The sequence below is a fragment of the Limulus polyphemus genome, unplaced genomic scaffold (assembly GCF_000517525.1).
Source record: "Limulus polyphemus unplaced genomic scaffold, Limulus_polyphemus-2.1.2 Scaffold1551, whole genome shotgun sequence".
Classification (NCBI taxonomy): Eukaryota; Metazoa; Arthropoda; class Merostomata; order Xiphosura; family Limulidae; genus Limulus; species Limulus polyphemus.
The window spans coordinates 76916-91797 of record NW_013667161.1 but is presented as its reverse complement, the minus strand read 5'-3'; the positions used below and the strand labels follow the sequence as shown (position 1 = coordinate 91797).

Sequence of the window (14882 nt, the reverse complement as noted above, 5' to 3'; positions counted from 1 at the left end):
ATTTATATAGTACTCTGTGAACACAAATTAGTTAGCATAAATCAGTTATTTGATGAAAAATTAGGTGTCTATTTACTTGTGACCACTCAGTGTACATTACTTTTTAGTTCTGATCCGTATGGTTAGCTTACATTTGACCAGAAGTTTTAAGAAATACTTGAGTTATTGCATTTTTTGACTGATTGTTAGGTCTTGGCTAGGTTGACCACTAAATTTGCTGTAAACAAATTTGGAAAATGACTACTTTGAATAACTTTTGTATCATTTTTCTTTCATATGCCTCTTTCAAACAGACCACCTGTAGATAGATTATCCAAGTCCCTAAAAATTTCAAGCACTTCAGTTAAGTTACCCCTAGTCCTTCTGTGTTCCAGAAAAAGCAAGTCTCACTTTGTAGCTCAATTTTGTAAATATCATTCCACTTGACTGTCTCTGAATTTTTTTTTCTATTAGCTGATATCTTTCCTGAAAGTTTATAGGAGATTACAAAAACCTGCTCACTTTTAAGTTTTAAAATTTGACTTAAAAATATCCAAAAGCTATACTTGCTATTTTCAGTATAACTGAAGACTTTAGGCCTTTATTAACAGTCACATGTCATTCATTCTCTGTTGATTTTTCCACAGCACAAATGCTCTTCTAACATACGAAGTAAGTCCTTTCTAAATTTCAATGTCCCAAGTGCCTTACTTTACATTCTTCAAGACTAAAACTCACATTTCTGATACAGTATATTACTTCCGCTCACAGATATATCTATTCTCATTAAGTGCTGCCCTCTATATGCAAAAATGCTTTTGCATGACACAAGCCATGAACTTCCACATACCCACAATCAATGTGATTCACTGCATCTCACATATAAATCATCATGCAACAACCCTCCACCAATAGGAGTGCAACACATCCTCCAGATACATGTGAATCCCTCTATTCAATTCTACCAAACTGTCACTTCTCTTTTTTTTTTTTTTCACTGAAGTTTATGTTTCCACTTCTAAAGTGATATCATTTACTTCTAGCACAATTACATGGGCTTCAGATGGCAGTACTCGACTGAGGAATTGTTAGCTTTCATACGTCGGGAAATTGATTGTTTGGGGCCCACACATTTTGAATATGGTCCGCAGACTTTGGACAGATAAGCTATTATACTGTTATTGTTTTTGTATATTTTTGATATTGATATTATTATTTGTAGTTATTTGGGTTCAATAACATAAGTTTAGTTTGATTTGTAAATACTTATTTTAAGGTTAGGATTAGAGCTTAGTGATTTCTTTGTACTACAATGTTAGATTTGGTTTAACAAGTGTTTTATTTAAGGCTTACCTGCCATTCTTTTTACTGATAAATCATAATTTAGGTTAAATATTCTGTTTCCTAAGACAAGCACCATCTAATACATTTTTTATTGTTAATACACAGATACTAAATTTTACAAATATAATGACTATTTTATTTTTATAATTATTTGTTTTCTTCTTGCAATATTGCTCGCCTTCCTCCTAAAACTGCTGAACCCATTTGGTACGATTTTGAATATATCAATTTTCCTCCACCTGATTATGACTTGCTTTCCCAAGTCTCTGCTGTGGAGTCTCCTAGGCCTATATCACCCTTTTTTGGACACATTTCATAGGTTTTTTCCACTCCTTCTCCAGACATTATGGTTCATACTGGGCCTTTTTGTCTCTCTTTTGAGAGAGGGTGCTTGCATGCCTTTCCCTTCATGGGTTTTGGTTCATTTTGCCTTAGCTTACCATCAGGCAGATTGTTTTGTTTTCTTGATTCTCTGCACTTACAATCTGTTGCCTTTGTGAAGGGCGGACCTTGTTGATTCTGCCCTTGTATCCCTTGCCAAGTTTTCCAGCCTTCATCTTCTCCTATTAACTCTCTTAGAGAAATTGTATGCCATACACCTCCTTTCTGAGGCATTCCACCTATTTCTTCCGGATTTTCATGGCATACCTTCCCCCTCCACATTGGGGTGATTGCCGTTTTTTGCTCTTTCCATACGTACGTGGCTTCTTTGCTTTGGGATCTTCTGGAGTGGAACATTGTCTTACACCAAATTCATTTACCATCCACTTGTACTTGAGACTTATGGCCAGCCCTTTTTCTCCACCAGTCAGGTTTGTTTTTTGGGGTGGAACTCCTGTAGGCTATCTGTGATGCTTTATTCAATTTTTCTTTTTTGCTTGCTTGTTTATCTCATTCTGAGCCATTACATTATTTATCCACGTTCCATGGATAACACCTTCTCGTCATTTACCTGTCCTACCTCTCAGGTATCCATTAGTCGTGCATTGTCAATGTAGAGTGGAGTTCTGTGATTGATCTGTCTCGCTTCAATCACTTCTTGATTCTTTCCAGTTTTATTATGTTGCCATTTATCACATTTCTCCAGGACTGTGGATGCCCAAGGTAAACGTTTCATATTCTTTTACCCAAGTTACTATTTTTCATCCCTCGTAACACTATATTAGGCTTTTTTTTCATCATGGGGTTCGGTACCAGTTTTGCACCTTACCCTTTGACCTTGTTTCAGATCCATAAGTCTTTTTTTTTGGGTGGTCAGAATTTTATCCGATTTCAGCATGATGGGGAATTGTACTTACACCATAACTTGTTCATTGGGCTTCTGTTACCTTATTCCAAACTGGAGTTGTCAAAACATACTCATCTGCTTCTTACACATGTAGCTTGGATGGTTGGATTTTCCAGTTGGTGAAGTATCTCCCATTACCTACCTAACACTCTCATCTTTAGGATGTGTCTTTTTTCAACACCCAACTCTGTTGGGCCCATCCTTCTCCTCTTCGACTGCTTTTGATGGAGCTTTCAGTTCTCCACATCCTTGTTGCTAACTAACTGCTAGGTTCTATCAGGTTGTGGGATGTGGCTTCTATGTAAGCACTTATCCCCTTGAGTCTGGTACGTATGTGATCTTTTCAGGGGATGCTGCATGACCCATATAACCTTGATATGGTTCCTTTGGATTCTCCTCGTAACTTTCCTCCTTCCCTCTTTGACGATATTCGTTAGTGATAGAACAAAACTCCCACATTGTCAAGACCCCTTCATCCCTCTTGTCCAGATTTGTTTCTCTTCCCTTATCCTTATCTCCAAGGTTGGAGGGTATGGGTCAGTCAGCACGATGTTTCAGGACAATAGTACAAGGCCAAAAGGTCTTACCATGTTAATGCCCTGGAATCTCTGTTTTTAAGTAATCTGAATTTTTGAAAGTGTGTGTGTGTTTTGCTGTATTTTACATACATTTTAAAAATGTTAAAATGATTCCAGTTGCAAAACCACATGCCTATATAACTAGTTGTTCTTCACAGAATGAGTAAGTTAACCTTTTGTACCTCCTGTGTTAATGCCAGATAAATTAATTTTATTTTTGTCATAGAGTCATGTTTTGGAGGAATTAATGTACTATTTAATGTTTCTAATTATGGCATTTTTGAGTTATTGATTCTATGTTTATTTTTTTAGGGTTGTATTCCTACAATAGGTCGGGCTATGGTTGTTAATGCTGCCCAGTTAGCATCCTATTCACAAGCCAAACAATTTATTTTATCAACAAGTAAGTGTAGAACTTTTCCACAATTGAGATTTTAACTATTTCTGACAAACTTGATGTTTTAAAGTTTAAAATATTAAAAATCTCAAGTGTAAAATGTCTAAAAATAAATAGGACTTCATTCAGACAATGAATTATTGAAAATGGTGGTACAATATACACCAAAGGTTTTAAAACCTCATACCTGTTGTTATTTATGGAGTTATACATCTAGCAAAAATGTTAAAAAAATAAGAAAAGCCAAATACAGTATATCAGCATAATAAAATTATCTGGAAAGCAAATCAAATGTGAGTAATGAGCTTTAAAAAAGAAAGTAAAGAACATGCCTTGAAAGCTGCATTGGTTGTGGCTAAGCTAGTGAACATTTTTGACTCATTCAACATATAAGGGCAGCATATAATTCATTTAAAGCATTGAACGAAGAAAGATGAGCAATGTTAAACAAGAATAAATGAACAGTATTTTTGAATTATATATAAAACAACTTTCACAAACATAATTCTCAGTTAACTGTACACTATGCATCAGCTGCAACATCTTCAACCTAATAGCTCTTGTAAAGATTTTGAGGTGCTCTCCTAAGGTGCCTAATTAAAAATTATCTAAATCTGCATATACCTGCAAATATGTTTATATGTAAGCATACCCTGTTATTCATCAGAGCCTAATCAGTGTCATCATATTTTTAGGTTATTTTGTAGACAACATTTTATGCCATTTTGTTGCCAGCATGATTAGTGGTCTTGTTACTACTGCAGCATCCATGCCAGTCGATATTGCCAAAACAAGGTAAAGTTTCATGTTTTTACAAGCAGTAAAGTCAGTCACTTTGTAAACCTGCTACAATATAATATATTATTTTATTTAATATATATTTTACTAATTAGAAGTATGAACCTTGCAAAGAAAGATATTTAAACAGAATTAGGATTTCATTTGTTTTGAAAATGTAAATTTAACAATATTGCAATTATTTTACGAAGAAATTAGCTAAACGTTCACAAAAATTGTTACACAAAAAAAAAAGCTTACACAGTATTTAAGTATTAAATATTGTGACATTCAATAATAGTAAATAAGTATGATTTAGATATAACAAGCTTTTTGTAATTTCCATTTTTAGAATTCAGAATATGAAGATAATTGATGGAAAACCTGAGTATCGTGGTGCATTGGTATGTAGTGTGTGTCTGTGTATTTAATTGCAAAAAGCATATTTAAAGAAAGTGTATCAATATTTTTCTAATATAAAACATCATTGTAATGAAAAATAAAGCATTGTACCTCCTTTAATTGACTCAAAAGTTCAATATCATGGTCAGTGTCAATTAAATCATTAGATGAAGAATATAAACCATGTTAGAGAAACATTTTTCATAAAATCATTTTGTACTTGATTTAGGTTTTGGTAGGAATACCAATATTCATAGATTTGCCTAGCCAATAAAATTTGAATTTGAAGTGATTTAAGTAAACACATTTTGAATTTCTTATACCCTGTATTAAATGAATTAAAACTGTACTGCTACTAAAGCTGCTCCTTTCTTTATTATTCTTTATGTGCAAAGAAATGAACTTGCCAAATGTACTAATGCCAATTTGTTAATTGCAATGTGGTCATGCTTTGGACTATAATAATAGATCATTGTGGGATTAAAATTTCCTTTTTTTTTTTACTGTATTGTTATTTTGGGGTAAAAACGAAATAGATGCTTATTTACATATTTAAAAGTATTTAACTATACTTTTCAGTAAAATAAATATCTTTACACTAAAATGGTATTATTAATATGCAAAGCAGTCATGTTCTCAATCATGTTAGTGAGGTACATGATTTTATATAATCACGTGTCTGTTACATGTGGCGTGGGCACGATTTGGGAGAAAAATCAAAAAAAGAAAATTGTGGGTAACTGTTCCCCCATAATCCTGCTTATTATATGTGTTCTGGTTATTTTTTGTCTGTTATCCAAAAATTTGTTTTACAATGTCATACAAAGTAAATAAATACATTTTTTATGCTCTCTTTCCTTTAGATGTTAAAACTATCATAACTGTTGTTTAATATTTATAAATAAATTTGTAAGTAAATACATCTTTTTTCTCAAATTGATTTTGTGATGTTCATCTTTATACTCTGGCATTAAAAAATTAAATATTCATTTAAGAGTGGTGGGATTTTTTTTTTTTTTTTTTTTTTTGTATGTCTTGAACCTAATAAAGTTTTTAGTTTTTGTTTGTGATATATCTGTTTTTGTTAAAAGTTTATTTATTCTGATGCTATATCTTTCTTTTGAAGTAAGGAAAAACATTAATTTAGATTTGTTTTCTCTTTTCTTGGGGGTGTATTATAGGATGTCTTAACAAAAGTTATAAGGAATGAAGGTTTGTTCAGTCTTTGGAAAGGATTTACTCCATATTATGCTCGTCTTGGTCCACATACGGTGCTAACTTTCATCTTCTTGGAGCAAATGAATAAATATTACCGGGTATACATTCTTGGGGATGAGTCATCAGGAGGTGGAGGACTGTGAAAAAGAATCAGATTCAGTATTTTACCATAAGTGAAGTTATCAGCATGTTGCAGAACTCTGATTGGAAGAATAATGTATGGCATATTATTGGATCTAAGTAAACTAAGGGTATTTTGACACATTTTTTTATAATATTCTCCTAGCATTCCACAAAATAGCACATATTTTATGGAAAATGAGCATTTATGCTGCATAAATATAGTCAAATTTAAATAAATCTGACCATAGTCTGGTCACTTTGTGTATGGGTGTAGGTTTTTGTACTGTTTGATGATGAATAAATATGTTTTTAGACAAAATAAAATAGATAATTAGAAAGTATTCACATGTAAAGTCAATTAGGTATTTATGGTTGTAAGAAGCCAGCTAATATCCCTTAAAGAAGAATGTTATCAGATGGTGAACATGATGTGTAGTAAGGGAAATAACTGAACTTTATACGTGTACTCTGAATATACTCGTAACTAAATCTTTTAAGTGCAATGCTTATTTGGAACTGTAAGCTATACTGTATTCAACTCATAAATTAAGGCTTATAGTCGCACCAGTTACATCCAGTCGTTTCATGACACAAATCAATAACATTAGCTATATCCAATCAGGTTTTGAGTAGAATTAACAAATGGCTCTCAGGGTCAGCTAAAACCAAGGTTCCCAGGTATTGTGAATTACCAAGTTTGTCCCTGAAGAAGAAAGGTCCACTTTTTGAAAGTTCTTGGGCTATAGACTTATATTTTTGTATCAAATTGATTTATTGAACCCATGTGTGTTTTTAAGATCATTATTGCCAAGCATTATGGTATTTTCAGCAAAGCTTTGAATCAATAGTTTTGTTTTGAGTTTACTTACTGATTATAAGTATTAGTTTATTACAACTTACAGCTTTAACTGTAAGAAACAATATTTTTTAGAACAGGTACAATGTATCATTCACTAGTTCAATCATTCTTGAGTAAACGAAGTTTACCGTTAAAATTTGTGTACTTGAGAATGATTGCACCAGTGATCGAAACATTGTGCCTGTTCTGAAAAATATTCTTCCTTACTGTAAAAGTTGTAACTTGTAATAAAATAGCTTTGAATCTTGTAGAATTTTGTAGCTTTACAACTGTATGCTTGATCTTGATCTCCCATGAGTTTAGAACTGGATTTTTAAAATGACATTCCCTTTAAAATGTAACTGAGGAACAATATTCTTAAATAGGAACTTGCAGATATACTGTAGCTTTCTATGGTATGTCTATTTTTAAAATAGATGTAAAATATTAAAGCTGGTTTGAAGATGAATTAAAAAGGATATTACTAACAGATTCCAACATAATTGTGTTTCTGAATGATATATTTTATTGGATAAACGTTGCTTGCATATAACAGGAATGAAATAGTTTATACTATTTTTGTAATGAAATTATGCAGAAAAATAATATATTTTTGATTATACTAGCACTGATAAAAGAAAATAATATTTTATACTGAATCCAATCACACTGATTTTGTTGTTTGTATCTATGTTTTTGAAAATAATAGATAAAAAAGTGTTTCTGATCTTTTTTTTTTATTATTTCTTGTTTTATTACATTAACCTTCATTTAGTATTTAATTGTATGCTCAATTAAAAATATTCATGTTATATTTTGTGCTTACAAATTATGAATTACTAGTACATTACTCACAAAAATTCACAGGAAACAAATTAACAACTTACATATTGTCAAGTTTTTAGTAACTATGTGAAGCCAATTTTGAAAGCTCCTCCAAATCCTGTTGATCATCCATTTCGGGTTACCAATGTGAAAATATTGAAAACCTAAAAGTAGATTCTTATTTTGAGTGACTTTTTACTTATCCATACCAGTTATCGTTAAATCCATAGATCCAGTCCCGAGAGTTGCAAATCCACTGTGACCTCTCCATTTGGGAGTTTAGACTTAAAATTTTTCAAAATCTCAATTTAGATTATTGGTCTGAATTGCTCTTTATATCCGAATACCAATTTTCAAGTGAATTAGCTCAATCAAACCTAAGAGCCTCCAATCTTTAGAGTTTACATCACAAGGTTCTTTTAACTATTTTTTCCTAGTTTATACTCTTTGGAAGTCAAAAGTAAATATACAAAATTTCATATCTTTTGTCAAATTATGAAAGGAGTTCAAAAATCAAGTGAACCCGATACGTACATGGAAGTACACTTGAGAATTAATCTAAATAGTTGATGATTTACAAGTCCATTGTCAGACAAATAATTCACAAATTGAGAGGTATAATTATTTGTGGAAGGGAATCAGATGGTGTGGGTCTCTCCTGTGACAGTAACATTGAGATCCTTCAAGGTTATCATAATCTCCTTTGAAAATTTTATTAATGCACATTGTCGATGACAATAGTGTATACAATAACAAATGAAACATTTTAAACCAAAAGCTCTTTTCAAGAACAACAGTTATAGGTCTAAGTGCACCTTCTTTTCATGTATATTGAGCTATGCACAAAACGTTAAAATCTGACCATGGCAGAGGCTGTTGCACAAACCTAGGTTTGATGATTCAAGGTCAAACTTAAATAAATAGGTCATTACACCTTTGAAGTATTAAAAGGTTCAAATATATTTTTAAAAAAGCTGCAATTGCTTCCAAGTCATCTAAATAATAGCATGGTACTCAGTTGAAGAACAATTGGTTATATTCCTACTATATATGTCTCGCCAGAATGAACAGGCTGCTGACAAATTATATGCTGAGTGTTTTTCAGACCCCTGATTGAAAATATTTGTCAGTGGATGCATACAACATATGGGCTTTTTTACTCGTAGATACCACGTGAGAAACTAATAACAGCATCACTAGGTAGACTCACAACTTATTTCATACCACTAACAGTTATTTATTTATATATATAAATACCTCTACATATAAAAATTATCATCGCGTCAATGAACATCTGAAACACCCCGTACTTATTACTCTGTTTTTCATTTCATAAAACATTCAGAGTTTTAAAAATCAATATTAAAAACGCTTAGATTCATATCTAGACAAGATTTTTGCTTACCAACAAACTATCATACAAGGATCTTTAAACAGGTGTTTCTAAAAATCAAAATAATTATTATTAATTGGGATATTTTTATCTGACAAAATCAGAGCACAAAAGCCGTTTCTTGTTAATGTTTCACGTAAAAAGTGATCTAAAGTTATTTTGATAGATTTTATTCCCTATATGAATAAAGACGTAGAAGAGTTATTGAGAGATTGTAGAACCTACATGAGCCTTGTTGCATGTGTGTGTATACACAATATAGAATTTCATATCTTTTTATCAAATTGTATACATGTATTCAGTGTACAATTTATATTTATGCTTTAGAGTCCCCCAGTAGCACAGCGGTATGTCTGTGGGCTTGCACTGCTAGAAACCGGGTTTCGATACCCATGATGAGCAGAGCATAGATACCCATTTGTGTAACTATGAACAATGCACCCCTGAGGTATGGATCGTATCCTATATATAGACACACACACACACACACATGTATATTTGTGTGGACTGTGTTGCTAGTATAACCTAGGATGTGACCCAGAAGAAAGTTTGTTATTACTTTGAGTTTAACCAACAAAATAAATATGGTTTACTCTTCATGATATTTCTGTTTAATACTTCGAAGTTTCTAGTAAAAGAAAAAGGTAACAAAAATATCGATAAATAGGCTACTGTGTATTGTCCACTTCTCAGTTCAATAGTAGACATTTTCATCTAAGAAGTTGTAAAGAAAAAGTCTTAGAATGTCTACATAATCAAGGATATTGGAACCGATATTATGTCAAACAATTTAGGTGTGCATGTTCTATGATATTCTGATATTGTATAAAAAGAAAATGTACAAATTTCGAATTGTCCACACAAGATTTTTATCATGAATGTATTAGAACAACATTTTGTCAGAAGAGAGCAAAACTTTTAATGAAAAAGGGCAAGTTTCTTCGAAGATTTTAAATAGTCTTTCCATACACACCCTACGAGAACAACCTAAATCATGGTGGACGATTTAAATACAGCTTTTACATCCATATATATATTAAACTCAACCTAACAGCACACACGGAGTATTGTTTGTTTGTTTTTGAATTTCGCTCAAAGCTACACGAGGACTATCTATACTAGCCGTACCTAATTTAGCAGTGTAAGACTAGAGGGAAGGCAGCTAGTCATTACCATCCACCGCCAACTCTTGGGCTACTCTTTTTACCACCGAGTAATGGGATTGACCGTCACAGATTGCGAGTCGAGTTCCATAACCACCTGGCCATGCCGGCCGCACGCGGAGTACACTGTCAAGTAATGATTCCATTAGTGAAAAACCTGTAATAATAGATATCAAGTCTAATACGGATTTTCTGAGCATATAGATACTGCACATATTTAAATCCCTACTTCCAAAGTTATTTATATAGGTAGTTTAGATTAATACAATTTTCAATATACAAATAGACCTTTCTTAGCATTTTTTTTATGCTCCAATATACAAAATATTAGTTTTTAAGCTTCTTCTTCAGGTTTCTTTAACCTCTACAATTTCTCTGTCAGATCGGTGTCTTTGTTCATAGTTTTAATATTAGACTTTATTTTGATACAAAACACACTGAGAAGCTATTTCACATGTAAAAGATTAAATCATTTCGCCATAAAATATTGATTTCAGTTCTATGAATTTTATAAAAATATCACATGTGTTTTACTAGGACAATGCCCCTGTCTGCGGAATTATACTACTAGAAACTGGGTCTCGTTGTAAATATCCCATTGTGTAACTTTGTGCTACAAACAACAACAATGTACTAAGACAAGAGAAAACTGTAAAATATTTGTATTGTAAAATAAAAATCTAAATTTTAAAATTGATGTGGTAACAGTTGAAATGAAATATTAAGTATTTGATGTATATTTCAAAAAAATAATATTCTATAAGTTTGTGTATGAGCCAAAATTATAATAATTTGCTATATGTATCTTCTGGCACAATTCTAAATTGTTGTTGCTTTGTTTTTACATATGAATCAACTTTCTAGTGATTGTATGAAACGAAAGTAGGTCGTATCCTAATGTAACATTTGGTAATTGCTAGATTTAATCCTTTTATAACTAGAAATATATATATATATATTTATACATGTGTTAAGTAATTTGTTTTCCAAACTTTTTGGTGCAAGTTAGTGTGCTGCAGTTAGTTACCATCCTTGATCAAAGTGTAAGTAGCCATAAATTACTATTAATCTTCGTCTCGGAATAAAGTTTATTATACTGACTTGGCCATTCTTTAGAGTCATTGCACCCCTGAGGTGTGGATCTTACCCAAGTGGAAAAATTGTCAAAAGATTTATAGAAATTGGTATCTAGTATGAATTGGGTATTATTATTTTCTCGAATAGATAAAATGAGAATAATTACTGATATAGATAATAGGAATGTGTAATATTGCACTAAGACTTTGGTATGACTTAACCGTGTGGTATAGAAACAACCCTTTTTTATTTTATACATAACAACCTTGTTATTCACCTGTTCCAATAGTAAAAAAACCTATGGTCAACTAGAAACTCTGTAATCTGTGAAAATGCCGAACACTATGTGTGTTTGTGTAAATTTAACACCTTTAAAAATTAGAATTGTTACACCTTCTGTTAATCCATTTTTGTTTTCTGTCATCTATTTTTGTTGTCTTTTAAAACTATATAGGTGTAACTAATATATGTACACACACTATAATGCACTGATTGAAGTTCGATCGTCCAGTTAAAATTTTAATCTAGATAGTTTCAAAATATAAAATTAACAATTTAATAAATTTGACAATAAAAGATGGTACAAATGGAATTTTTTTAATTTAAATTTCTTAGTTGGAAACAATATGAAAAGTGCGTTTATACAAACTGAAACTATTTTTCGCTTTTAAAAACAACATACACTTTTTTGAAGCACAAAGTAACACAATGGACTATCTGTGCTGTGACCACCACGAGTAATGAAACCCAGTTTTTAGCGGTGTCAACCCACAGACTTTCCGCTAATCCAGTATGGGCTGATAATAACATACACAAAAATATATGTGATATAAACTTCAAGTAATTTTAAAATAATACTGATTGTGACAAAGTAAAAAAGTGGACCGCTAAGTTACCATAAGAATTTCAAATTGCAAACGGAAGAATATAATGTAATTTGGATAAGTCTGTCCTATTTATTGTATCACCTGATGTTGTATGCTTCCCAACTTTACTAAAATCTTCGAAGCAAAAACAAAAATTTGTGAAACCTCAAGAAGTTTCAGGCTTTGAGAATCTCGACCATTTAAAACTTTTTTTTATGTTTAACACTATTGGAGGCTATTATAGATTTTAAACTTTCTTTCCCGATTTTCATAACATATATATACGAACACAACCAACCTTAAATTACAAAATTTAGGTACCCATTGAGTCGACGATGAGTTTACTATCTTAAAACATTAAAATCCAGGGTTCAATTATCCGTGATAGACAGAGCGTAGTTAGCCCATTTTGTGGCTCTCTGCGCTGAAAAACAACATCTGGACCTTTAAAAATTAGAGTTGCTACGCCTTCTGTTAATCCATATGTTTTTTCTGTCATCAACTATTTTTTTTAATACTACGTAAGTGTAATTAATATATGTACACACACTATAATACACTGACTGAAGTCTGATCGTTCAGTTAAAATTTTTCCTTTCGTCCAGATAGTTTCAAAATGCAGAATTTACAATTAAACAAATTTGACAATAAAAAATGGTAAGAAATGGATTTTTTTCTCAGTTACTTTTTCTCACAAAGCATCATTTCTAAAAATATGAATTATGGTTAGATATAGACTCTTTGCTCCCCAGTGTCACAGCGGTATGTCTTCGGACTTACAACGCTAGAATCCGGGTTTCGATACCCGTGGTGGGCAGAGCACAGATAGCCCATTGTGTAGCTTTGTGCTTAATTACAAACAAACAAGATATAGACTCAGCTCGAAACTTTGTATCACGAATAATAAATGGTCAAGTAGTTAGGTTGCTCGACTCACATTTTACGGGTCGCTGAATCGAAACATGTCACTGATGCTCGCTTTTTCAACCGTAGGGGCTTTAGAATGTGACGATCAATCACATTTTTCGTTAATTAAAAACTAGTCCAAGAACTGGCGGTAGGTGGTGTTGACTAGTTGCCTTCCCTCAGGTCTATCATTTCAAAATTAATTATGGCTAGAGTAGCCCTCAAGTTGCCTTGTCATTCAACACTTTAATTGACCTAAATAAACCAAATAAAGTTTTCTTTTCAAATACTGTCTTTTTTTAATCATGAGTTTAGTCTCTAATAATTTCTTGTTGCTCAAGCGTCTATATTAATGTTTAATTTGCTGTTTTGGCTCCTTCAATATTCATTTGTCAATTACAAGCATAATGTAAAGTTTTGTTTGTTTGATAATTAAGCACAAAGCAACACAATGGGCTACCTGTGCTCTGCCCACCACGGGTATCGAAATCAGAATTACAGCGTTGTAAGTCCGCAGACATACAGATGTGCCACTGGGGGCTAATGTAAAGTGACCAGAACGTTTTTCTTAATATTACTATAGGCTATATCTTTATTCAAAAGTTTCTAGTACTTATTTTGTTATTTATCTTGCCAAGGCCTGACATGACCTTGTAAATAAGGCGCTCGACTCGCAATTTAGCTGCTTTCTCATTAGTCTATCACTTTTAAATTGGAGAACAGTTAGCAGAATTAGCTCTCGAGCAACTATAGTGAAATTAAACAAACATGTATATTGGGGGGGGCATATAACATAGGTTAAGAAACAATTTGAGTCATTTTAACTAAAGTTTTAGAGTTAATAAAGTATGCTGTAGTGGGTTGTTGAGTTATAGAAGTACAAAATTAGCAAACAAGTGGAATTTCTTTTTGAAGTAATTCATTCGTGAAACTAAACATATCAGTGAATGTTGGCTACACTGATAGTGAAACTTAAAGTTCAAGATATAAAACTGTTTGTTATTGTAAGGGGATTGGATTTGTTTTATTCTTTTTCTTCCTGAAAAATCGAGAACCACTTCAACAATAGAAAACATTGCAATACTTTGTGCCAGGAGTGGTATCACTTTAGCAAAAACAATAATCCAGATCGAACTTCAAGACAATGACATGTTCTCAAAGCAAGATAGAAAATGTAATGGAAATGATAAAAAAAAACACTCAAAGAAGTTCAAGAATAAAGAGTTTGGTTTGAATTTCGCCCAAAGCTAAACGAGTGCTATCTGCGCTAGCCGTCCCTAATTTAGCAGTGAAAGACTAGAGGGAAGTCAGCTAGTCATCACCACCCACCGCCAACTCTTGGGCTACTCCTTTACCAATGAATAGTGGGATTGACTGTAACATTCTAACGCCCTCATGTTTGGTGTGACGGGGATTCGAACCCGCGACCCACAGATTGCGAGTCGAGCGCCCTAACACCTGGCCATGCCGGTTGGTTGGTTGGTGTTTTATGGCGCAAAGCAGCTAGGCTATCTGCGCCAAACAACCGGTAAAAGCAATGAAAGTAGATTAAAATAAAATGTATAAAAAACAGCAAGTTAAAATCAATACATGTCGGTAAAATATTTATATAGAATTAAAAAGACGTATAGTGTATAAAAAATTAAAAATACAATCTAGTCGGACAGTGTCACTATTACCAATAACACTGTCCAGCGTCAGGGGTAAA

At 32.4% G+C, this 14882-nt stretch overlaps 1 protein-coding gene across 1 annotated transcript in view; it reads left to right on the top strand.

Moving 5' to 3' along the window:
* LOC106464063 (mitochondrial 2-oxoglutarate/malate carrier protein-like) overlaps positions 1-7442 on the top strand; it is a 20922-nt gene extending 13480 nt beyond the window's left edge. Inside the window, exons 7-10 of the mRNA XM_013924174.2 lie at positions 3502-3592; positions 4282-4381; positions 4716-4767; positions 5947-7442. Of these exons, the coding sequence (XP_013779628.1) occupies positions 3502-3592; positions 4282-4381; positions 4716-4767; positions 5947-6126 (423 nt within the window). The 3' untranslated portion in view covers positions 6127-7442. The remainder of the gene's footprint in view (positions 1-3501; positions 3593-4281; positions 4382-4715; positions 4768-5946) is intronic.
* Positions 7443-14882: the final 7440 nt, after the last annotated feature.